This window comes from Peromyscus leucopus, chromosome 1 (assembly GCF_004664715.2).
Source record: "Peromyscus leucopus breed LL Stock chromosome 1, UCI_PerLeu_2.1, whole genome shotgun sequence".
In the NCBI taxonomy this organism is placed as follows: Eukaryota; Metazoa; Chordata; class Mammalia; order Rodentia; family Cricetidae; genus Peromyscus; species Peromyscus leucopus.
Genome location: NC_051063.1, coordinates 120,592,498 through 120,618,702, shown reverse-complemented (window position 1 = coordinate 120,618,702; position 26,205 = coordinate 120,592,498). Strand labels below are relative to the sequence as shown.

The 26,205-nt window shown below is 48.7% G+C and overlaps 1 protein-coding gene across 1 annotated transcript in view; it reads right to left on the bottom strand.

Annotated features, from left to right (window-relative positions):
- Window positions 1-26,205, bottom strand: part of LOC114696234 (cell migration inducing hyaluronidase 1) — a 158,700-nt gene that overhangs the window by 5,171 nt on the left and 127,324 nt on the right. Inside the window, exons 15-27 of the mRNA XM_028873827.2 lie at window positions 25,709-25,778; window positions 23,851-23,979; window positions 20,846-20,931; window positions 19,916-20,047; window positions 18,801-18,836; window positions 18,564-18,719; window positions 15,944-16,124; window positions 14,555-14,770; window positions 11,679-11,890; window positions 9,969-10,154; window positions 6,551-6,755; window positions 6,287-6,373; window positions 4,081-4,238 (exon numbers count right to left, since the gene is read on the bottom strand). Coding sequence (XP_028729660.1) covers window positions 4,081-4,238; window positions 6,287-6,373; window positions 6,551-6,755; window positions 9,969-10,154; window positions 11,679-11,890; window positions 14,555-14,770; window positions 15,944-16,124; window positions 18,564-18,719; window positions 18,801-18,836; window positions 19,916-20,047; window positions 20,846-20,931; window positions 23,851-23,979; window positions 25,709-25,778 — 1,854 coding nt within the window. The remainder of the gene's footprint in view (window positions 1-4,080; window positions 4,239-6,286; window positions 6,374-6,550; window positions 6,756-9,968; window positions 10,155-11,678; window positions 11,891-14,554; window positions 14,771-15,943; window positions 16,125-18,563; window positions 18,720-18,800; window positions 18,837-19,915; window positions 20,048-20,845; window positions 20,932-23,850; window positions 23,980-25,708; window positions 25,779-26,205) is intronic.

Below are 26,205 nucleotides of genomic sequence, written 5' to 3'. Positions count from 1 at the left end.
TGGAGGAAGTGTCACTATGGGGGTGGGCTTTGAGGTTTCCTATGCTCAGGATACTGCCGAGTGTCTCAGTCAATTTCCTGTTGCCTGCAAGATGCAGGACTCTCAGCTCTATTTCTCCAGCACCACATCTGCCTGCATGTTCCCTGCCATGATGATAGTGGACTGAACCCCTGAAACTATAAGCAAGCCACCCCAACTAAATGTTTTGTTTATAAGAGCTGCTGTGGTCATGGTATCTCTTTATAATAATAAAAACCCTAACTTAGACAATTGCTCATGAAGTTCAATGCTATTTCGTTTCTTTGTGTGTAGTTATGCATTTGTTTCTTTCCTTCCCTCCCTCCCTCCTTCCTTCTTTCCCTCCCCCTTTTCCTTCTTTTTGATTATTTTTTTGAGAGGGGGTATCACTATGTGGCCCTGGCTGGCCTGGAGTTTACTAGGTAGACCAGGCTGGCCTCGAAACTGCTAGAGATCCACCTGCCTCTGTCTCCCCAGTACCGGGATTATAGGCATACATTATCATGCCCAGATAATACGTGCTTCTTCATTCAAATAATCTCAACTGTGTTTGAGATAGAAGCCAATAAAAATGTAGTGATGGAGGAAGCCGAGACAGCTAGAAGGGAGCAAAGGGGGGACTGAGAATGGGGACACCAGGGAGGAGGAGGGAGCAGCTACCAAACTACAATGCCACCGTGAGTGCCTGACAGCATGGGGTCTCAGAGCCCTGCTTCAGGAGCTCTACTTGGGGTTCCTAAGGACCATGCTGCCAACTCACAGCAGGCTGATTTCGTAAGAACGGTGACCATGCCCCATGCTAGGTTCCCAGTGGAGCTCATATTTCTCTCTCTTTTTCTGTGGACCTGTGTGTGCGTTGTGTGCATGTAGAGGGCAGGGGAGGATGTCAGACGGCCTGTTCCACCACTCTCCACCTTATCCCCTTGAGACAGAGTCTCTCACTGAAGCTTCTGCTAGGCTGGCAGCCTGCAAAGCTGAGCAGTCCTCCTGTCTCTGTCTCTCACAGGTTACAGGCACAGGTATGGCCGTGACTAGCTTCTTACACTGGTGCTGGGATCTGAGCGCAGGTCCTAATGTTTGTGCGGCCAAGTGTGGAGCCAGGGGTGTGTGTTAGTGGTTTCTGTGGATGGCACTGGGCTTTGTACAGCCTAGCCTCCTCTCAGCTGCAGGAAGTGTGTGTGGCCCAGTCTGAGAGCATTCTGGGAAGGACACTAGATAGTCATTGCATTTCCAGAATGGCCTCTGTTGTGTGTCAACACCCTCTCTCATCGGGCAAGATCAGCCTGATTTGTCAATGGGAGACTGACCAAACAGTTACACATTATTTGTGAAGGCTTCCCAGAGGGGTTGCTCAGGAGGGCAGGGGTCAGGAGCCAGAAGGACCCAATTTGCAGGAATCTCGGTGGGGAGTGGACAGTCTGTTCTTTCTGCTGTGGGCTGTATTTAGTCCTTGGTGCTAAGAAAACAGTACCCATCGTGGCAGACTCATGCTGGGCCAGACATGGGGAGTGAGCACCGGCCTCAGAACAGAAACAGGGTAGAAACTTCATGGGGCATCCGACTCCTAACTCAATGGAATTCTGTAACCACAGACCACAGTCCAGACATGGAAAAACTGTATGGGATTCTGGAACTCACTATTACCCCCAATTTTGTTCCACTGGTAGCAGAAGGGAGGCTTGTGTGCAGTAAGGGCCAATGGGAAAGCAGCTAGGAGCTGTCTTGGGCTCTTTGAGAGGGCTAAAAGGTAGAGGCCCAAGGGATTGGAAAGGTGAGGCCCATTAATGAGAAAGGCTTCATTGCGAACGCATCCTTGGGGTGGACCCAGGCTCTGCTCCCAAGAGGAAATTTCCCCATTGTTCAGACGCAGAATAAACACTGCAGGCCTGTGGCAGTGAGCCCAAAGGAAGGTCATATGCTCAGGGTGGCATTCGGGTCAGCTGACATCAGTGGACAGGGAGATAGGCTTGCTTATCATGCAGCCTCCTGGTATGACTGGCAGGTCTCTCTCCCTGGTATATTATTTCCTTGACCACTTGCCTGCTGACATAGTCTCACACAGGTGGAAAGTCAGAAGAGGCTCCCAGAAGCTAGTCTCAGTGTCTGTGGTGTGAGCTGCTGGGACCCTAGGGTCAGTGGTGGTCCTGGAAATGGGTGGGGAAGGGAAGAATAGCCCTAGCCTAGGTCTGAGCCACAGAACAGAAGCCAACTCCCCACCCAATTGCTGTTTCCCAGGAGGCCAGGGAGGCATTGGAGGATCTCATTCCTGTCTGTGTCTCCACTGCCAACCAAAGACTGACTGAGACCATCTATGTTTCTCCAAGGGATGTGCAAAGGCTGCAAGGAGCCCCACACCCCACTTCAACAGAAGTCTGGGGGCTATTTCTCACTCCCAGCTTCTGTGCTCTGGTTCATTTCAAGAAAAAGTCCCATGGCCAAAAAAGGCCTGAAACCTACTGATCTCTAGATGATAAATGTACTTTCCCAACTTGGAAAGTTGCATTCTTCTGTATGAATCTGCACAGGAAAACTAAAGTGTGGGGCTGGGGAGCTGGCTCAGCCCAATGTTAATATGCTTGTCTTGCAAACACAAGGACCTGAGTTTGACCCCCAGAACCCATGTGAAATAAAGCCAGGTGTGGTGGCACCTGTGTTTGTAATCTCTGTGCTAGGGAAATGGAGACAAGCACCAGATTCCTAAGGCTTGCTGGTCAGCCAGTCTCACCTACTTGGAGAGTTCCAGGCCAATGAGAAAACATTTTCTCAAAAAAAAAAAAATGCCTAAAGAATGACACCCAAGGTTGTCTTCTGACTTCTACACACATGTGGGCACACCCATATACACCTGCAGCCATTTGCTTTCACATACATACATACATGCAAATATGTGAAAGGAACACTGAGTAAATGTGGGAAGAACAGATACAAAATGTGACCAAGCAAAACCTGTTTTCCAGAATCGCACATGGAGTCCATTTCTCCCAGGACCATGAGAGGACGTCCAGAAGGGCGCTTCTCTCCACTCCTTAACTATTTATGAACCCCCAGATGTTACAGGTGCTACATGGATTGCACAGGCTCTTTTTCCACCAACTTGTGGCTACCGAGAGATTTCTATACCCATAGTACAGTTTGAGAACTCAACAAGCAGAGATTAAGTCCATTGTGGAGCCAACATCAAGAAGGCTGATTCCTTGATGGGGCATCCATCAAGGCTCCCAATTCTGGTTCAAGCAGTGCTCCAGTGGAGAGCAGTGGATGGATGGGAAAAGACATTGGGGAGGAGGACACAGATGTGCTAGACTTGGAAAGATGTGAGGAGAGGCTACCGAGGATTCTAACATTTAAGAAGCTCAAACTAACTTCCAACATGGGAGATGGGAAGAAAAGAGCTGGTCAGGAACCTTGGTCATGGTGTTGGTGACCAACAGGGACAGAGAGGACACCAAGAAGGGACCAGGTGGGAGGGCAATGGACTGTGTTAGACTGTGTTATAATTATGGAGTGAAAGAAAGATACTCAGCATTAAGCTCAGAATCTGGTCTAAATGTCTGGAGGATGATGATTTAGAAAAATACAAAAGGGATGGTTGATCTGGAGGATTAAAAGATAAAAAGAAGAGACAAGGGGATGAGAATTTAGTTCCATGAGAGACATCTAGATGGCATCCTCTAAGCAGCCATTGGACAGGACCATTTGGGGTTTAGGAAAGAGATCCAGGCTGGAGCACTTCAGAAGCCACCAGCATTTGGATCCCATTGGAGGTGTGGGTGGGGATGAGATCATTGGGAAAGAGTATTGTGACGGGGGCAGAGGGTCAGGCAGCCTTCCAAGGTGTGAGCCAGCAGGCCTCTCCGCCTCAGTCTGACCCACATCCACAGCAGTCCTGCCTCCAGCATGAATGGCAACAGGCATGGAGGTCTTCCCATCCAGTAGGCACAATCCGTAGGCGCAGATCATCCCAACTGGCAACTATCATGCGGGGCTGGGCATGAGGGACAGGGCCCTAGCCAGGAATCTGTTGTGTCATGGGACAGTTCAGAAGCTGAGACATAGACTCACTTGTCAGGGACAGCTGCCACGTAGTTGAAGAGCTGCCAGGGTATCCCCTGCAGAATGGCATTTCTGAAGCTCCCGTGGCTCACCACATGACCTCTGTTCCCATCAATCACCACTACCTGGATGCCATCTTCTGAACAAGGGTACTTCCTCCCATCCACCTGCAAGGCCAAAGCAACACAGGCATGAGGGATCCTGGGAGCAGCTGAAGCCCCAAGGTTCTCCTTCCTGTATGGTTCCTATGTAGACACTAAAGACAGAGTTACACAGGTACACAGCGACTCAGTTTATAAGACCCCATTACATCATTTCCCTGTGCTATCCATAGGTTTGAATAGTGACCCCCCAAAAGATATGCCCACTAGGAACCTGTGAATTTGACTTTATCAAGAAATAGTATTTCTGCTGGGTGGTGGTGGCACATGCCTTTAATCCCAGCACTCGGGAGGCAGAGGCAGGCGGATCTTTGTGAGTTCGAGACCAGCCTGGTCTACAGAGCGAGTTCCAGGAAAGGTGCAAAGCTACACAGAGAAACCCTGTCTTGAAAAACAACCAAAAAAAAAAAAAAAAGAAAGAAAGAAAGAAAGGAAAGAAGAAGTAAAGAAAGAAAGAAAACGAACGAAATAGTAGTTTTGAAGATGTCTTAATGACATACACATGTGACATTATTAAAGATCCCATGGGAGGAACATCCAGAAAGTTTTGGGCAGGCACTAAATCCAATGATGGGGGTCCCTTGGGGAGAAAGGTGAGAGATGTGAGATCAGAACAGAGGAGGGCCTCATGAAGATGGGACAAAGATGTCAGTGAAGTGACTCTAATCCAAAGGTCCTTAGAGCCACTGGAAGTCAGAGGAAGTTTGCTGGCTTCCCAAAAGGAAAGAGAATAACTTTTTTGTTTTAACCCACACAGCTTGTGGTGACTTATCACAACACCACCTGTAATAGTTGAACCTGACATGTCCCTACAGGCTCATGTTCTTAATGATGGCTCCCCACCTGGTGAGGATGTTTCAGGAGTATGTGGACCCTTTAGGAGGTAGAATCTAACTGAAGGAAGTAGGCTACTATGAGTTGGTCTTTTAAGGTTATTCCTGACCCTTAGTTTCCGCCTCTCTCTTGGTTTCCTGGTCCTCCATGAGGTCAACAGCCTCTGCTACATGTGCAGGTATGGTGGTGTAAATGAGAATGGCCCCCGTGGGTCCATATATGTGAATGCTTGGTCCCCATTGGGTGGGACTGATTGAGAAGGATTAGGAGGTGTGACCTTGTTAGAGGAGGTGTGTAGCAGGAATCTTAAAAGTTCTTATTAATAAAATCAAACCTGAGGCGAGTTATTGGGGTCCATGCTGGTAGATCAGAGAGACAGAACAAGCCACAGCTATCTCAACTTGCCGGATCCTCAGCTGGTCTTGTCTCCTCAGATTGGAGGCCTCTGAGTCCTCATCCGGAATGGGTCTCAGCTGAATTGCTGCTCAAAAGCCTGAATGCTTAACCGGCCAAAAGCTTCTAGTTTCTGATCCTCACGCCTTATATATCTTTCTGCTTTCTACCACTATTCCCTGGGATTAAAGGTGTGTGTCACCATGCTTGACTATTTCCAATGTGGCCTTGAACTCACAGAGATCCAGAGGGATTTCTATCTCTGGAATGCTAGGATTAAAGGTGTGAGTGCCACCATTTTCTAGCCTTTGTATCTAGTGGCTGTCTGTTCTCTGACCCCAGATAAATTTATTAGAGTACACAATATTTTGGGGAACACAATACCACCACAGAGGTGTGTCACTAGGGATGGGCTTTGAGGTTTCCAAAGACTCCTATCATTCCCAGTGCCTCTCTCTGCCTCCTACTTGTGGATCAACATGAAAGCTCTCAGATGTTCCTACCACCATACCTTTTCTCCATTATCATGGTCTCTGGCCCTCTGAACCTGTAAAGCCCCAAATTAAACACTTTTCATTTATAAGTTACCTAGGTCACGGTGTTTTGTCACAGCAACTGAAAAGTAACCATGACAGCGGGCCTCTCTGAACTGTGCTGGCCTGTCATACCTTCCTCACTACAGTGGACCAAAACTCTCTGACTCACAAGCCAAAATAAATCTTCCCTCCTGTAAGTTATCAGGTACTGTGTTCACAGTGAGATAAAAGTAGATAATGCACCCACTCCACCTCAGCGAGCAGCCTTGGGTCTACAGAGCCTATGCTTACTTCAATATAAGCGAGGTCATTCCGCAGGTGGAAATAGTGCTGCCTGGAACTTTCCATCTTCACTTCCAGGAAGTGGTCCTTTGTCTTCTGAAAAACAAACCCGGAACAGTAGTGAGGCTGTGAAGTCCGGGAAGTCGTTTTTCCTCACGTGCCCTGCGCCTTGACCCAGAACTGAGTCAAGGAGCTGAGGAGGTATCCAGAGGAAAGTTCAGCTGGGTCTGAGTCTCCTGGAGGCAAAGGGCCCAGCCTGCCATGGCCACTTACCAGCTGAGCTCCAAAGAGCTTCTTGGGCATTGGGACATCCACTGTGGCCCTCTCGGTGAACCTGGGGTAGGCAGTGGCTGTGCAATCACTGATGCCCGCATTCCTTGGGATCAGGGCTTTGATCTTGATCCTCTCGCAGCCCTTCATGGAGCAGAAGGCAAATTTCTCCCTTTCGTTCTGGGCTTTTAGCTTCAGGAAGAGCAACCTACACACAGAAAGAATCTGGCTGTTGCTGTGGGACACTTAGAACCCCCTTTTCACCCAAATCAAACATGGTGGCACCACTCGTCACCCCAACACTTGGGAAGCAGAGATGGGAGGGTCAGGTCACCTCAAGTTTAAGGCCAGACTGGTCTATATATTGAGTTGAAGACCAGGCAGGGCTACCTAGCAAGACCTTGTTTCAAGCAAACAAATGAACAAACAAATCAAAAAAATCTCCTGGTCACCGAGGTTACTTCTCGAGGGCCTTAAATCATGGAACTGTGCCTGTCGGAGAGTCATATGCAGTTGGAGGAATAAAATAAATATATTTATGGATACATTCAAGAAGGAGCTAAGAATGCTGGCAAGTATTTCCTGAGGAATAACTATGTCGTACAACTGTAAATTGACATATCCTCTCATTTAAATCATCAACTTTGCCCACTGGGTACCATTATCACACTGACTTGCCAGATGAGGAAATTGTCTCAGAGATGTGACTGCACTGCTGGGGAGTAGCAGAGCTGGGAGTTTTCCCATTCCTTCGTGGGTCCTAACTCTGCTTGTCTTCAAGTCATAACTCCTCTAATAATAACTATGGGGAAGGAAGCTGACCCACGTTCCTGGGAGGCCGATCGTGAGGCCGCCGCAGAACTAACTTGGCATTTGTTATTGTTGTTCCTTCATCTCAGAAAAATGCTCTCAAGTCTGTCTGAAATATCCAATGAGAAGGTCTGACGGTCCACGCTTCTCTTTTTGCGGAGCCATCTTTCAATTAGCCCACTTGGCTTTGCGCCTGCGCGCCACAATCTGCTCCACCCCATTTCTGACCAGAGCAGGGGCTCACGCTGGATTCTCAACAGGCTGTTTATTGGCTCCAAGGAGGCAAGAGGATGCACTCTCTCGTGGGCTAGAATGAAGTGGTTGGTCTTGTTGTTTACTGGTTGGTAACTGAGTTGTCAGGGCGTGTGAGTGGTGGCTGCTGCGACGATGTTGTGCCATGGCCCTCCCAGGAAATCGAGAAAATAAGGCAGCTTGAGAGAAGACCCCAATAACAAGAGGCTTGGCATACACGTGCACATTCCTGTGTGTGAGAGTGTGAGGGGATGAGCCTTGTCTGGGAGTTGAGTTGTTTCATGCTACTACAAGTCAAGAACCTTGGTTCTGCTGGGTGTGGTAGTAGACATCTTTAATCCCAGCACTTGGAAGGCAAAGGCTGGTGGATCTCTTTGAGTTTGAGGCCAGCCTGGCCTACATAGTAAGTTCTTGGCCAGGGCTATCTAGTGAGACCCCATTTCAAAAAACACAAAAGCCCAAACACACATACAAACAAAAAATACCTTTGTTCCTGGCATCAGGTGATCCCTGACTAAAATGGAAAGTGTCGGACACGGGAGCCTCCAGCTCAAGGCCAAGCACAGAGTCAGTCCATCTGTATGTCCTGTGTGGTGGGGAGGCTGCAGGATGACCTCCTCTGAGTGTTGCCCATGGCCACATCATACCGGGGCTCCCTTCCCCATCAGGATCCATGCCAAGGACCGAGGAGCAGAAGTTGGCATGGCCCCTTCACTCCCGTACTGGATTTAACAGTGTTAAGATTTCCTTGTTGCCAGATGAGAGCAAGGGAATCTGGGAGACCATCCGTCCCACACTCCTGTACAGATCACAGCTCTGGCCTTGATCTGTGGGTGTCCCCGTGATCTGAACTGAATGTCAGGGCCCTGGGATGGTGAAGAAATGAGGGTCTAGCCTCCATGGGCCCCATGCTTCTGGAGCTGTGCTGCCAAGAGCCATACTTCTCTACCCCATACTCCCCTGTTTGCTGACACCTCCCTTGGGGGCAACTGATGAACGCAGTGGTACATGCAGAACACATCTGAAACCAAGCCAGGGCCCACTTCCCACCTTGGAACTCCTCCTCTTAGCCAGCCTGTTTTCATTTTATCTCTAATAATGGCAAATTGATATTCCTTAAGAGAGAGAGAGAGAGAAAGAAAGAGAGAGAGAGAGAGAGAGAGAGAGAGAGAGAGAGAGAGAGAGAGAAGCTACTTTGTTTTCTCCTCATAAGAAAAGCAAAATGCCTATTAAATGACCTTTCACCTTTCTCTCTAGAAGGCTTCTGTGGCCAGCTTCATCACTCTGGGTCATACAGGACTTCCCCAGTTATTAGTCTGGAGTGTGTGTGTGTGTGTGTGTGTGTGTGTGTGTGTGTACAGGCACATGTGTTTATATATGAAAATGGAGACCAGAGGTCAGCTTTTGGTGTCATCCTCAGGAGCTGTCCATATTAAATTTTGAGAAAGGGACTTGCATTTTTCCCTGGATTTTGCAGACTGAACGAGGCTGGCTGGTGAGCCCGAGGAACCTGCCTGTTTCCACCTCCCCAGTTCTGGGGTTTTAAATGCATGCCCTGTGCCTATCTTTATTACGTAGGTGCTAGTGGGCTGAACCCAGGTCCTCGTGTTTGCACAGAAGGACTTGGCTGACTGAACTAGCTCCCCAGCCCTGGATTTATTGTTAGGGGAAGGGGCTAAAGAGCTCCCTAGCATCTTTGTGCAGATACCATGCTTCCATTGTGTCTCTGTTGACCAGGACCCAGTGAAGGTCAGCGTAATTTGGGGGCCTTGGATCCAGCTGGGGTCGGTTTGTGCTGGGGCCCCTGACCAAGTCACTCTGACTTTTCCAGGGTCTTCTTTTCCTACCTTCAAATTAGCAGATTATTTGTTCCCTTTGGGTTTCAGGGGTAACATACCATGTTTGTTTATTTGTTTTTCCTTACTCCTTTTACGTTTTGTTTTTGTTTTTGTTTTTGTTTTTTTTTCTTGAGACAGGGTTTCTCTGTGTAGTTTTGCGCCTTTCCTGGAACTCACTCTGTAGCCCAGGCTGGCCTCAAGCTCACAGAGATCCGCCTGACTGCCTCCCGAGTGCTGGGATTAAAGGCGTGCGCCACCACTGCCCGGCTCCTTTTACTTTTTTTTTTTTTTCTAAAAATTTCCCTACAATCCACTTGCAGATTTAATAGAGAGTTTAGGTCTCTCCCAATGTTTGACTGCTTTAAGTGGTTAAGAACATGGTTAGTGTTAGGGTCACAGTGCCAAGGAAAGCATCCTGTACTCATTAGTATCAACTACACTGTACTTCCTAGAGTTATGGGAAGACCCAGGATACACAGTGACCTGAGCCCCATTTCTGCAGACCATAGGAGCCTCCTTACCCAGAATCCTCATCCCAGTAGTAGTGGCTCCGGCCTGGATAGCTTTGCTCCACCTTGTCCATCTGCAGGGTCCTCACAAAGGTCCCGGTCTTGGATGTTTGCTTCAGCAGGCGATTGTGAACATCCGAAAGGATGGAAAAGGTGGTGCCTCTTGGGTAGCAGAGTCCCACTCGGATCCAGTCGCCCCTAGGAAGGAAGGTGGAGTTAGTTCTGGGCAAGGGTGTCCAGGCCTCAGGGCCCTTGAACACACCACGGGAAGAGTGGCTAAAGAATTCTACGTGGGAAACTTTGGAAGAATAAGTACTAAGTCGCAAAGTGTTCAAGTAGAAAAGGATGGATGGCGACCAGCGGTGGCTGCGGAGGGCCATCGGGATGGTCACCTATGAGCATTCAAGGGATGACCTAGGGTTGCTGTGCATGGATTTTGGCTTGGAAAATGGTATTCTTTCAACTAGGCTATGATTAAAGAGCACAAGCAAGTGAGGGCTGGGTTCAGCCACTTCCTGATAGAGCATGATCAAAGGGCCAGCATCATGATGCATGTAGGAAACGCATGAATGGGAATGTACGCAGCTGACCTGATGCCCTCAACCTGACAGCTTCCTCTCTGCCATGATCTATACTGATGGACTTGGTAGGTCCTTGAACCACCCAGAAAAGGCTGTAAAGGGCATGCTGGGAGGGATTATCTAGATTAGGCTAGCCTCTCACCATGCCAGTGAGGGATTTTCCTGATTAGGTTAATTGAGGTAGGGAGACCCTCCTAAATGTGGGTAACACCATTCCATTGGCTGAGGTCTTGGACTGAATAAAAAGAAGCGTGCATCTCTGTCTGCTTCATGACTATGATGTGACCAGCTGCCTCAAGCTCCTGCTGACATGACACCCTCACCACAGACTTTAACCTCAAACCCCGAGCCAAAATAAGTTCTTCCTTCCTTAAGTGGCTTCTATTAAGATATCTTACCACTGCGACAAAAAAGTAACTAAGATGCCCTCACAGAAAGCTTTGTTCCCTTCTCCATAAACAACAGGAGCAATGCCCCGTGGCTTTTTTTCCATTTACTGAGCACTTGGTAATGCCAGGAGCTGGGTGGTAGTTATCATATACTCATTAGCTCGCTCCACATTCTTTGTTCACTTGGGAGGCAATCATCACCCCGAGCCTCCAAGGGGTTAGCTGTTCTGCCCAAGGTGGGCCCAGTATGCATCCTGAGCCGGTGTCTGTAGTGGGTAGCCATTCTAGCTTGGATCTGGAAGTTCCAACCCCCATTGAGACTCTGGCAACTCTCACACCTACAAGGTGGGGCCAGGGGAGGTGCCTGGAGACCTGAGACCTGGATGGGCAAGCACTCTCTCTGTTCCAGGACCCTAGACGGTGGAGGTTGACTGAGCAGAGCTCCAGAAAATACCGCTGGACTTCGATACACCTTCCCCAGACCACAAAACCTACCTTTCCCTTTTTTGTAAGTTACCCACTAAATAAATCTTCCTTTTAACTATGTGGAGTGGCCATAATAATTTCACCAATAGGTGTTCTTGGATTCTCAACTCTGGGTGATGAGAACCTCTCTCGGTACCTCCTGCAGGGGTGACAGGGACCAGCCTGAGGTCCTCACTAGCCATGAGGAGTTCTCACTCTCCCGGCCTGTGTTCAGCAGGTGCCACTCACTGTCCTGGGTCATGTTACCCTGAGCTGCTCTGACTCACTTGTTGAAGTTGATGAGCCAGATGGCAAGCTCAGCCGGGGCTGTCTGGTCCCAGTGGATGGTATAGCCCTTCTGCAGGGTGATGACGGGCTGATACTGCTGGTAGTGGGTGCTCCTGGTGAGGGCCCCCTCCAGGTAGAGGGGGTGGCTAGGGAAGTCATTCTTGATGATCTTCATGCGCAGGTTGCTGCTCTTGTAGGCCTGGATGTACATCTTTGAAGACCCAAAAAGGAAAGGTACAAAGAGGCCGTTAGGAGGGATTGTTTCTGTGTCTGGTTATCATTAGACCACAGAGGGCACTTCTAGAGCTACTGTCTCTTTCCAGAGCCTGAAGGAAAGGAAGACCAAGTAAGAGGACACCTCTCTCTCTGCTGGGGACACAGCCTAAGCTGCACTGTGCTCATCAGTCACTCTCTGTGATTTCCAAACAACTGACCTCTGCTGAGGAGTGACCAGTGGAGCTGCCAGGAGTGGGTGAACTGTGGAAAATGGAGGAACGTGTGGAAAGACAAGAAAGGGGAAAAGGGGGCCCTTCCTTCTTTCCTTCTTCCTTCCTCCTTCCCTAATTCCTTCCTTCTTCATTAACCCCCTCTTCCTTCTCCCTTTTCCTTTCTTCTGTCTGTACTGGGCATTAAATACCACAGGTGTTAGCAAGCACCCCACCACTGGCCATATCCCCAGGCCTCTTTTTACTCATTGAGTCAAGGAAGGTCTCACTAAGTTGCCTGCCCAAGCTGGTCTTGAAACTAATGAACTTGTAATGCCCCTGCCTCCGCCTCCTTAGCAGCTGAGGTGTCAGGACCTGTAGCACCGGGCCTGGTTTGTAGGGGTGTACTCAAACTCTACCGCAGATACAACTGGCCCTTCACTGCCTATGGGAGGTTGTCTGGGTGTGTTGTCTTACTTCGCTCTCTGGCCCTCTGCCCGGGGGCCAGGTAGAGCATGTGTCAGTACCTACCAGATGAGAGTATGTTGTCTCATTCAAAGGGAAAAAAATGGGAAATAAGACTACCAGCCATTAAGTCTCTAAGGAGCAAAGAGCTGACCTCTATTTGAGACGTCTGCTCTAAAGGCATAAGGACCTTCGTATGGATCCCCAGTACCTATGTAAAGGCTGGCATGGCTGCATGCATCTGGGGGTAGTCAGAAACAGGTAAACAAGTTCTGGGAACTTGCCGGACATCTAGCCTAGTCAAAACAATGACTTCAGTTTCAGTGAGGGAGCTTATCTCAAAACATAAGGTGGACAGTGGTGGAGGAAGGCACCTGTTATTAACTTCTAGCCTCTACATGTGTATATTCAAGCAAAGCACACAGACACGATATATACATATATGTGTGCAACACACACACACACACACACACACACACACCCTCTTCGGTTCTCTGGCTCATCTCATATTCATAAAGTGACATCTCTGCAGCTAAGGTCAAGAGAGACCTTTACACCAAAGTGCAGTGATGTGCCTATGGAAGGAACAAGCTCTCTTCTCCTCCAGTTTTATTACACAACACACACATATATATCGTATGTATGTTATGTCAGATGAAAAGAGAAATTCCAACCCTGTCCATCTTACAGGGCTGTCCAATGCATTGAAAGACATTCAAGTATCTTGTAAGCTTTCTGAAGTCCACTGTGGTAATAAGAATGTCTGCCTTGTAGGACAGCCAGGAGGACAAGACCATCACATACTTCCTTCCTGTCGGGCCCACCTGGCCCAGGTGACTTCTTCCTAATCTGACAGTTTTCTCTGCCCTCTTTCCCCTCATTAATTAACTAATTCATCAGTCATTCATCCAAGTAATGGCAGTAATGGTCACAGGGTCATGACAATTATTTCAGGTTGTTACGCTCCAGACAGTGTACAGTACTGTTTGATGTGTTAGCTGTGGGTCGTGTGTGCCCACTGAGTCCTGCACATGAGGACATTGTGGTCCAGGAACCAGTTTTAAAATGTGATTTTAATTCATTTAAATCTCAAAATGCAGACCTGATCACAACATCAATCAATCAATAAATCTCAGAACAAGAGCAGTGAGAAAACGTTTTCTTCTTGTTAAACACAACTTGATTGTTCTGGTAGGTCTCTGTGTTCCTTTGCTGAGAACTGACATTTCAAAAGAAATGGGCCGGTAGGCTAAGAGCAACGGCTCAGCAGTTAAGAGCACTTGTTGCTCTTCCAGAGGACCTGGGTTCAGTTCCCAGCACCTACTTAGTGGTTCACAATCATCTATAACTCCAATTCCAGGGGATCTGGCACTCTCTTATGACCTCTGTTGGCATGCACATGGTACACAGACATACATGTAGGCAAAGTACTCATACACATCAATAAAATAAATAAGAAAAAAGTGGACTAGAAATACACAATATATGCAGAAGCTTGAAGTCTATGAACAGAAAAAATTGTTCAATATTTTTTATATTAACTACACGTTGAAAGGATAGTATTTTGAGTATGTGTAAAATATTATTGAATTAATTTCTCATTTCTTTTTTCTTTTTAACATGACTACCAGGAAAATTATGTCTTGCATTATATTTCTATTCCTAAAAAAGGACAGGAGGAGGGATTTTATTTGTATCATCTGAAATCATTCCTAAAACATCATTAAAGAAGTTCAGCTTTTATCTCAAGTTCTCACATGAGGACCCTGAGGCTCCCAGGGTGTGAGTAGCGCAACCTGATGTAAAGCATCCCAGTGCAGTGTCTGGACTATGAAAATCCTGTGGCATAGGAGTGAGGGTCAGAAAAGGTGAGGAAGGGAAATCCTGCATCGTTCTTGGCCCAACACAGAGCTGGGCACATACCAGGCTCTCTGAGTCCTTGTCACATGAGTGAGTGAGCCAGTGGCTCAGGGTGGCATTCCCACCTGTGCATAGCGCCCACTGCAGATGGCCCCTCTCCAGTCTGGGACATTGATGCAGTCCGGGTGTCGAACCAGCCAGTTGTCATCCTTAGTGAGGTAGGAGCCAGGGTACTCCGACACAGAGCCATCCACATCGTGGAACACAGATGTCTTGTCCCCATCCATGTCCAGCTGGTTGAACCAGGGTCCCGGCTCTCCGAAGAACACTCTGGAAGTAATCTGAACAGAGCCCAGGAAAATAAGACTGGGCCGGAAGGTGAATGGAAACTGCAGCCGTCCTCAGACTAGGGCAAAGTTTCTAATTTCCGCTGACATTACAAAGCAGCCAGACGGAGGCTGCCCTTGGGCGCTAGAGGAAACCGCATGGCTGACCATCTCATGGAACTCGAAAAACAGTCCGAGTGTCACTGTGCCTCTACTCTGAAAACTAGCGTACAATTTTGGCTCTGCTCCCTATAGGTTTGGCTGCTGTAGGTGGCCTTGGAGGCTGGTCTGGTGGAGGAGGGGCTTAGGAGTGAGTAAAAGTGAGTGTTCTGCCAAAGGAACTCCGGAGGAATTGGGGGTGAGTGCTTGTATGAGAAAGTGTGTACACACAGTATGTAGGGGGTACCTGTGTGTGAGAATGTGCATAAGTCTGTGAGCGTGTGTGGTGGATTTAAGGAGGACAACCTCACAGTGCAAGCCATTGGACATCTCTGTGACTGACCTCCCCTCAGGGGTCTGAGTGAAGAAATTAAGTAGCTTAAGTTCCCTGTCTTCTCAGAGCCCTCCCAGGGATTGGGCAGAAAGGCAAGGGCAGTAGCAGGAAGGAGGAGGAAGAACTGAGGAGGAGGAGGGCAGGGAGAGAAGTGGGAGGAGGGAAAGGCTTGGGAGACCACAGGCTATAGGTAGTGAGAAGTTGCAGGCCCCACAGGCAGCCTTGGCCTGCTCTCCCGACCCTCAGCTCCTCCACCTTCTCCATCCACAGCCAGGAGGCCCCTGTTCACATTCTACTTTCGGGATGAAGTTAAACAATGTCTTCAGAAGACTTTCCTCGGACACTGCTGGAGTTGTGAGATGCTCTGTGCCAACTCAAGTAGCCTGGTCACAGCATCCAGTGTGGCAAGGGTCTGGAGGAACAGCTTGAGAACCCCGAGTTCATCTCTAGGTTCTCACTGGGGTACAGATCGAAGGCCAGGGGGCATTCACCCAGACTTGACCTTTTTCTGTGACCTGAGCTTGTACTTTTCCAGTTTGGGCAGAGAGAAAACTGGGACATGGTCCAGCCTGCTTGGAGGAAGCTATTCCACCCTTGTGGTGGTGGCAACAGCTCAATCTCCAAGCTGTGGGGGACATGTGAGTCATCATTCAAAGCCTGGCCATGCCAGGAGCCTGTGCTGGCACCATACTCACCGGGACATCCTCAAAGGCAATGTTGGTCACATTGTTGTGGGGGCAGCTTTGCCAGGCATTGTTTAGGCGGAAGGCCAAGGCACTAGTGTGCCGGCCCTCCAGGGCTGCGAACTTTCGGAAAGTGCAGTTTTGGATGTTGATGGGACCATCGTAGAACTGAATTCCTCTGATCGGAAAATTCCTGTGCAGTTAAGGAAGTCAGATGTCAGACTGTGTTGTTTGCTTCTCTGGAAGTGGATGTTAAGAGCTTTTCTAAGTAAAGCCATTCCCAATCCCCACCTCTAGCAACTCCTTCCACTGAGAATCATTACGTCAATTAACTCACTGAGATGGCATGGATGGGCACAGTGTCGATGAAAGAATGACTGCTGAAGATGGATGATGTGGGATGTATTGGCTGGCTGGTGGAAGGTGGATGGATGGAGGGATGGTGGAAAATGAATGGGTGGTGGAAAATGGATGGATGGTGGAAAATGGATGGATAGATGGATTGGGTTGGATGACTGGGTAGATGGATGCTGGCTGATAGGCAGATGGATGAACGCATGGTGGGTGGATGAATAGATGGAGAGATTGTAGGTAGATGGATGATGAATGGATGGATGGTAGATGGGTGGCTAGAGGAGTGGATGAATGGTATGATGGACAGCTAGTTGAATGAATTAATGAATGAACGGTAGGTTGGTAGATAAATAGCTGTCTATCTAGTTGCTGGCTTAGGGACCTCTGTTTAGACAGTTTCTCTACTCTTCCCATCAATGTGTCTAGTCACTAGGAAAATACTGTAAATACTTCAAGAGACTGCCAATATTCTGTCCCTTGGGAGAGGAGCACTGTTAGTCATTATCGCCCTAGTTTTGGTTGCTATAACAATTTAATCAGATTAAGATCCAGATGAATCTCCTCCGTAAGCCTATCCACTGGCAATGTGCTGGGCTTGGGAAACTGCAAGGAACAGAAATACACAGAATGGGCAATGATAAAAAGAACTACAAGGAACTTTGCAAGCACTGTCAGAGGCAAAGACCACTCTTGCTGGAAAAGTAAGGCCATGGATTGCCACAGGGCCCCTGAGAAGGCTTGATACTGGGGGAGCAGAAGGAAGGAAGTGGGAAGAGGTGGCGGCCGGGAGACATGAAGGGACCAGGGAAGAATTAGTGATACCAAAACTTCACCCTTGCCTGGCAGGGAGGAGGGCCTCAGAGGTACCTCTCCCATTTGCCTGAGACTCTTGAGGAGGGCATGGGAAAAGATGGCCCATGAGGGACTGGTCAGGCAGCTTGGTGGCCCTTTTCAGGGCTGGTCACAAATCTAGGCTTGTCATTTTCTAAACCTAACGTGTTCACTTATACCCATGTCTCTGCTGCTGGCTTGGTCTCCTCCCTCCCCTTCCATGGGGAACTTAAGGAAGCAAGGGAGTAGAGACAGAAAAGGAAGCATACGAAGTATCTATCCCCAGAGAAAGGCTGTCCCCAGCTGTCCCTGTCTTCTATTCAGGCTCCCAGCTGTTGCATATGCTTCCCAAGAAAGTCTCCACTCACCCCCAAATCTCCTTGTGTTTCCATATTTTTGTGTTTGTAACTGATGATGCTGTCACCTCGAATCTGGTACTCATGGAGTGTGTCCATGCATTTTTCCAGTTAAGATATTCAGGGTCGGCACATTCTTGCTAGTTCTACACAAATCACGTGCTTCAGATCCTAATCTACTCTCCAGGCAGAATATATCTTAACTGCATGGTCCTTTCTAGGTCTCTCATCTTAAAGGCAGTGTGAGGAACCCACCTGAACCTGTCAGGCTACTATAGACAGGATCACCTCTGGAAGTTACCAGAATATCCTGTCCCTGGAGGTTGGTAACCTTCTAGAAAGAAATTCTAGAAATGCAGACTCAGACTCACTTGTAAATAAAAGGGTCTGTTGTGTCCCTTAAAATGGAAGCAAGAGTTTCTTGACAGCTTGGCCGAAGAAAAGCAAGCATATGCCTCTGAGTATGCCTCTGGGGTCTATTTGGGGAGACCTAAGTGTACTCAGGTTGAAAGTTTCAGTCTGTGTATTTCTGTCCTGATTGTATCAGCAGAAAAAAATATTTCTATAAAGAGAAAAACTAAACTGAGTCTAGGGCCTAAGTGGAACAAGCCTTGCCTCTTGTATGCATGGCAGCCTTGAGATGTGACCACCTAGGGATGGTCTGTCTTTTGGTGTAAGATTCTAATCTGTGTGAGACATGGCTGCAGGTTTGATCACCTCTGTTCATCCTCCTCTAAGTGGACGTTGGCCTGATTGCCTCTCTGCCATATTCAGAAGTGAATGAAAGACTTCAAGTGAGTTGTTGCGGAGAGTCAGAATCCCTCTTCTGGACACCACGTTCCCCTGAACACTCACTAAGACCCTATTATGCATTTGATGGTTGTGTGCTTGTTGGACTTCTCTCTCCTCATTCCTGATTTCATCCTCCTTCAGGTTGTTAGAGAGCAGAAAAATTCAGAGTCAACACGAAGAAGTCTCCCACTAACTTCTTTCTATCCGTGGCTGTGATTCAAGCCACACACACACACACACACACACACACACACACACACACACACACACGAAGACAGTTCCCACCATTGCAAACCTACTGGCCTATAGGAAGGGTCCTTCCACTGTGGTCCAAGCCACCTGGGCCCCAGATCCTGTTGTCCATCATTTCTGTGCCCACGTTGCCACTCTCGCCAACAAACAAGCTGTTCTTTATCTCCTGCTTGGAGCCATCGTCATACGGGAAGGTTCCGCCACTGCAGAGAGGAGAGGTTGGGGGTGAGATGTCCAAATATAAGCTCCCACAGAAGGCCAATCACAATGGCAGTCACTCTTACCTGGCCAAGGTCAGGCCGATGCCATTATCAGCAAACCTGGGGACAAGAGCAGACAGTCAGGACATGCTCTCACTCCAGTCAGTGAGGCTGTAGAAGGAAAGGCATTGTCTGTCCCCAGAGTCTAACTGTGGACACCGAGGGGAAACTTTTGCTGAGGAAATCATTAACTTTCCACTCTACACAGAAGATGGGTATTCTGGTTCCTCTTCACAGATTCGGGATTCCTTGGGATGTCTGGTGGAGGAAGAGCTAGAAGATGTACTCCACACTGGCAGGGGTTCTCAATGCTCAGCATTTGGGGGCATGGAGCATTAGCTACAGGAGAGCTGGGCTACCCATCTCCAGGAGTACCCTGTCCCATCCTTGCCTGCATCCAGATACGCTAGAGCCCCTCCCCACCCCAGACCACACAGGGTAAATGCTCAAAGTCCTGTCAGCTCTGGACCATGTCAACTCTATTTTTGGAACCTCAACCATTGTACCAGCCAGACTCTGGGCTTCATTAGAATAGCTGGTGGAGAACAAGAAGATTTCCCTCATTGGCAGGGTGCTTCATAATTTCCCTAGCAGAAGGAGAAGCATGCTTGGCATTAGACTTCTAGGGACTTTACTTCATAAATCAATGTTTTGGGCCCTTTTTTTTGGGTTTAATGTCTAACAACCTTAAGCATCAAATCTCATTTTTACCACTCATTAGCTATGCAATGTGAGAAACTCACTAATTGAGCCTGAGTTTATCATCAATGGAACTAAGACTATGCATTTTTTAAAATTTGTATTCTTGAGAAATATATCAAGGAAGAAATAAAACCAAAGTTTAGGCACACAGTGAGTGCCTAGCACTGGACTCCTTTTTCCCTTCCTGCACTGACCAGCCATGGACCCTGAAAACGAGAGTAACTCAGAATCAGCACTGTGGTGAATCTATCATGCTGCTGTGGGTTTTTTCCTCCCCTGGCCACTGTCTGCTGCCATCCTCTGTCCCTGTCTTTCAAGTGGGGGCAGAAAGCTGAATGTCGGTATGTTTAGAATCCTCTGAGCCTTGCTCACTCTTCAGTCTGGGGTGGAGTATTGAGCCTCTTTTGTGGCAGTATCAACTTCCTTTGCAGACTCACCGGCAGCTGTCCAGCCACACATCCCCACCCCGAAGCCAGGCTCCGTGATCCTGGTTCTTGTAGGCAGTGAAGTGGCGAATGATGGCTGGCTCCCGGGGTTTCAGCGGGTCTGCATCCTGATGAGGGCTGTACCTGATGAGGGAGCACGGAAAGACATAGGTGGTATTCCCTCTGGCCTCTGTAAGCTGCTTTCCACTCACAGGTTCCCAGATATCTCTGACTCAACAGAAACCCATTGGCACAGTGGGCTCTGGCATAAACACTCTGAGCTTTCCCAGAGGCAGGAGATTCTGTCTCTAGGGCCCAGCTCCTTGTAGGAGACAGACAAGGGGTCCCACTTTTGCTAATGACCCTGAAGTTTCGACAACAACTTTTTTGTTTTCTTCGAGACAGGGTCTCACTATGTAGCCTCAGTTGGCCTAGAGCTCCCTGGGCAGACCATGCTGACATTGAACTCACAGAGATCTTTCTGCTAATTCCTCCTAGGTGCTGGATGGAATTAAACTTGTGCGCCACCCTGTCCAGCCTTGACGACAACATTTTAAAAGCAGCCTCTGGTCTTCAGCTAAGCTCTGGCTTGACTCATCAGCTTGACCATCAAAGACCTTACCATTAAAGTAGCAGTGAGTGCTTCCTGTTATCATCTTTGTATCCCAGCCCAACCTGTCACAGCTCTGGCCATTCCTGTTGTGGTATGGTCCTGGCTCTGTGGGGGGATCTGGAAATTGCTAGGAATTCCAGTCTCTCTTTGGCTACTGGAGCCTGTACTCTAATTCAGACTTAGTTTAGACTTCTAGCACAGTGCTGTATCACAACAACTTGCTCAATGCCAGCTAGCCTGTACTCATTAGGTGAAGGAACGCATGGCCGGAGCAGAAGAAAAGGAAGCAAGCTGAGAGGTCCCAAGGGACAAGTCATCCCACGGGTTACCTGGCAGAGATGATGGAGAGGAAGGGCCGCTTGTCCTTGGCTGAGGCCTCAGTAGTCTTGACTCCATTGTCTATGATCATGCCAGCCTGGGAGGGAAGGACACATTAGCTACCACTGTTGCCCACAGCCCTCTCCACACTCCAGCCTAGACATGGCTTTGGAATATGCCGGTAAACCCAGTGCGATTCTCAGACTGTGTCCATGGAAGTAGGGTCTACAGTGAGGGAGGAAGAAAGCCCACCTCATCTCTGCATCTCTCTGACCAGATGTGGGACATAGTGAACTGTGTGTAGATAATGAAATTGGGGTCTAAGACTGTCTAACATGGAGTCATATATCCAATTCTACATGCAGAACTCACGCTAACTTGGAGAGTTTCTAACCCAGACCCCCAAACAAGGGCTACAAGTATGCGCTCAGAAATGTCACAGACTTTCAAATGAAATGCTGAACTTGCCTCTCTTTTCCCTGACATTAGTGACATCCTACAGCCTGTCCTGGCTCCTGCTTAACTTGAGAAAGAGAAAGGTTAACTCTTTTTTCAAGATTTTTTTGAGTCAGGGTCCCATAAAACCCAGGCTGGCATCAAACTTGCTATGTAGCCAAGGATGACTTTGAATTTCTGATTCTCCTGCTTCAGCCTCTAGAGTGCCGGGATCGTGTGTCTGTACCATCATGTCTAGTCTGTCTGCAAACCGAGGGCTTCGTGCACGCCAGGCAAACACTCTGCCATCCCAGCTACATCCCCAGCTCTGGGCCTGTTGTGTTCTCTTTTGTTTTAATCCGGTGCCAACGTGGGAGGAAACAGAGGCTGCAGTTCTGTTGGCCACCATCCAATCCCGCTCACTCCCAGATCCCCTTGGCCTCTTAGGAGGGCTTGGACCAGTTTTTTCTCCAAGCTACTATTTATTCTCTGGCTGGCTTTAACTTAACTACAGCGATGACAGGAGCTTTGGCTCTGGGCTCTGCTCTCACGGACTATGACACTGGCAAATCCCTCACCTCTTTGGCTAGTCACATCGTTATCTGTAAAGTTGGCTGGTGGCACCTGCTTCACAGCGTGGCTGTGGAGACTGAATGAGGTGCCTGAGACGTGACTCCATGAGGAGGCTGTGGTGTCAAGCCTTCCTGGGTAGGAGCACCCAGGATGCAGACTCTGTGATCAGAGTCAAGCTGGCCCAGCTGCAGATTCTCTTTACCTTCTCCCAGCCTGCCTCTGACGTAAAGAGCCCTCCTGCCTTCATAAGTGGTAATGCCCACACCTCACACACACACCCATGTCCTTGACTCTGACTCGCCTTCTATTACAGATGGTACTCTTTTTATTTTATTTTATTAAAGTTTTCTTCTTTAATTTATTTATTTTAATGTGCATAGGTGTTTCCGCCATGGTGTTGGATCCCCTGAAACTGGCATTATAGACAGTTGTAAGCTGCCATGTGGGTGCTGGGAATTGAACTCAGGACCTCTAAAAGAGCAGTCGGTGCTCCTAACCTCCGAGCCATCTCTCCAGCCCGAGATGTTACTCTTGACTACATTACTCCCCTTCTCAGCTTCCTACGCTACCCAGTCCGTGGGCCCTCTCTTGCAAGTGGGAAGCTTTCTTGAGGCCTCAGGGAATGGTGGGTCCCAATAAGAAGCCAATGTGTTTTCTCTCCTTCTCCAACTGTGACACGGTCTAAGCACCTGCCTCTGCATGGGAAAGCACTGGCATCCACAAAATGCCTCATCAACAGCTCCTCCATGCACAAACTCCCCTCCACACTTCTGCCACTGCCTCTGGAACTGTCGTGCCCCCCCCTTAGGATCTGAGATACGATTTAGGAGGTGACTCCCCCCCCCCATGGCTCTCTCTTCAGCACAGGCCTTTGTCCCCTTACCCCCAGGTTCCAGCACAGATCTACTCTGAGCCTATATTGCCTCTTTTTGAGTTTTCTCCTAGGTTCAATTTTTGGGGAACAGGCTTTGTGTGTGTGTGTGTGTGTGTGTGTGTGTGTGTGTGTGTGTGTGTGTGTGTGCACGTGGAGACCAGAGGTGGATGACAAGTGACTTTTTTTATTTTCTATTGTTGTTGTGATACAGGGTCCTTCACTGAACCTGGAGTTCACTGGCTAACTGGCTGGCCAGAGAGCCTTTGGGGTCTGCCTGACTCTGCTTTCCCATCTATGAGGTTACAGACACGCACTCTTGTTCTCCGGCTTGCACAACAAGGTAAACCTGAGATACCTCACCAGCTCTCTGAAAACCTTTTGTTTGACCCTGGATGTACCATTCCTCTCTGGGAGCGCCAGTTTCCTTGTCTGCACTGTTAAGAATTGGACCAGATACCATCCCGACGTCCCAAAGTCCATCCTTGTCCACAGAGTGTTGCCATTTTTTTATCTCAGCCTTGCCCCCAAACTCTCTCAGTGTGTCCAACAGCTCCAGTCTTAACTATTGTCTTTATGGGAAAGTTCTTGATCTATTGAAGTCCAAGTCATCCCAGTCCTTGCCCCTTTCACTCTAGTACTTAGCTTGGAGCAGGGTGCACAGTGGTACTCAGAAAGGGTAATCAATGAAGGTGGTCAGGGAGTTTCTTATTTTCCACCTACTGACTTAGCCCTGCACGGATGGAGCCACCCACTTCCCAGCAAGAAGGGAGAAAGTCCAGGATGCCAATGCCATCTCAGAACTACATCCAAACTAGTTTATGGCTAGGCCTTAGAATCAACATCACTGATGCCCACAAACGCATCACAAAAATCAAACCCGATGTCCAACCCAGTATCCTCCAGGAGGGGAAGCTGAAATGAAGGTACAGCTTGCTCCTCCAGTTAGGCAGATGCTGTGAAGGATGAGGCAGGCCCCCAAAGGAGACTCGTGGTGAGTGGTCAGTAATCTGCAGGCCTTGGAAGGCTGCTCTGGACCCATGGTAAGAATGTAGCTTTTCCAGGCACTAGTCATCTGCAGGTTGGGGCAGGGGAATGAACAGGCTGGCCATAGCAACCCAGCATGGAGAGACTTACCCGGTAGTTAGAATGTGCTCGGTTGTTGTGGAATTTCCCCAGTGGAATGTGCTCAGAGTAACCTGGGGAGTACATTCCCACAGAGGGGCCCGTCGGCACATGGTGAAAAATGAACCAAAATCCAGTTTCCTGTTGGGACAGGGCATAGGAGAGAGTCACAGAAATTAGTGCCAGTGAATTCCTGGTTGAGTGGCCCAGGCTCTGGGAATGGATGCAGCACTGTGACCAGAACAGGCCATCAGCAGACACCACCAAACATACCTGTGTGGTCCAGTGCTTGAATGGACACCACATACTACCAAACATACCCATGTGGTCCAGTGCTGGAATGGACATCACACACCACCAAACACACCCATGTGCTTGACTGGACAGCACACATCACCCAACACACCCATGTGGTCCAGTGCTTGAGTGGACACCACACACCACTCAACACACCCATGTGGTCCAGTGCTTGACTGGACACCACACATCACCCAACACACCCATGTGGTCCAGTGCTTGACTGGACAAAGGTTACTGTAATCTATAATTTGGCTACTTGCCAGCTCTCACTCTTCACATCAGCCCTGCCCTATCTGTCATGTTCGAATTACTGGGTCACTGTAGAGGTTAGACTCTTGATGGATAGAGTTCCAAACAAGTGTTCTCAGCTTTCCTTAGAGATCTGGAAGCTGAGGCCCAGAAAGAGCAACAAACAGGCTCAGGGTCAAGGCCCCAGGCAAAACCAGCAGCAAGGGAGAGCTGTGTCAGAGCAAGGCTGTTGGAGCAGGGCATGGTGCTTGTTGCCTAGCTACCACCATCCAGCTCTTTGGCGCTCTGGACACATAGGTCTCCCTGCTGTAGCTTCCTCCCTAGGCCAGGGTGTAGCTTCGATGTCAGAATCACATGGTGTTAGTCTACAACACTGATGTATCAGGTACCATCCGAAGGCAAAAGAACTCATTCTGTAAAGAATTACTGTGCATAAACTGCTTAGTACACTGGGATGGTTTGTATATGAAGTGTCCCTGACAGGTCATGTGTTTGAATACTTGGCCTCCAGCTAGTGACTCTAGCTCTGCCCCCCACCCCCAAGACAGGGTTTCTCCGTGTAGTTTTGGTGCCTGTCCTGGATCTCACTCTGTAGCCCAGGCTGGCCTTGAACTCACAGAGATCCGCCTGGCTCTGCCTCCCGAGTGCTGGGATTAAAGGCGTGTGCCACCACTGCCTGGCTGACTCTGACTTTTTTTGTGCAACCTTTAGAAAAGGGAGACAGACTGGAGGAAGTGGGTCGTTGTGGGTAGGACTTGAGGATTATAGCCTGGCTCCACTTCCTGTCTTGTCTTTTTTATCTAAAATGGTTTTTTAAAGTTTTAATGTGTATGAGTATTTTGTTTATATGTCTGTCTGTGTATCACATGTGTGCCTGCTGCCCACTGAGGTTGGCAGAAAGCATAGGATCCCCTGAAACTGGAGTTACAGATGGTGGTGAGCCACCACGTGGGTGCTGGGAATCAAACTCTGATCCTTTGCAAAAAACAAGGACTCTTAACCATGGAGTCATGTCTCTAGCCCCTCTTTCTGTTTTTTGATCCACCCGGATGTGAACAAGCTCCCACTGCCGCAGCCACAAGTAACTTCTGCCGCCACCATGCCTTCCCTCCTACCGTGGACTGTGTTCCCTTAAGCCAGAAGCCAAAATAAACTACTCATGAACGGTCACCAGGGTTATGAAGTGACAGACAGACTGTCATTTTAAGCCAAGTCACAGGACTCCCCAGTCTCCAGTCCCATGGAGGAGTAGTACTGAGCTCTGAACACACACATTTCCAAGGCCGCCTCCGCCAGCTCCGCCTTGCTTATTCCTGCTTACCTCAGACCCGGCAGCTGCACAGTTGATGAGGTTGTTGTTGGGATTTGCCATCCAGAAAGTGGACACAGCACTGCAGGGAGAGGAGAGAGGTTGAACTATGTCCTGTAAAGGGCTAGCAGCACTCTGCCTGCTGCACAGTGTGGTGAAGAGTCTCTTGTCTGAGATTGGAGAAATCGATGTATCCATCAGAGGCTACGTTTTCTCACCAAGGACAGGTGCATTTAAGCTTGTGCACTGTTCAGGACTGCAAAAGTTAGATGCAGCTTGTGCTTCTACAGATCAGGAATGTGAGTCCAAGAAAGTAAGCCTTTCTAAGGAAGACCATCTGTGCAGGAAGCAATGTGTCTCTCCTGTCTCTGTCTCTCCTCTTTGTGTTTCTCTCTCTTTCTGCCTCCATGTCTCTGCATCTGCCTATGTTTTTTTCTATGTCTTTGCATCTCTGTGTCTCTCAGCCTGTTTCTCTGTTTTTCCTGTGTCTGTCTTCTGTCTTTCTGTGT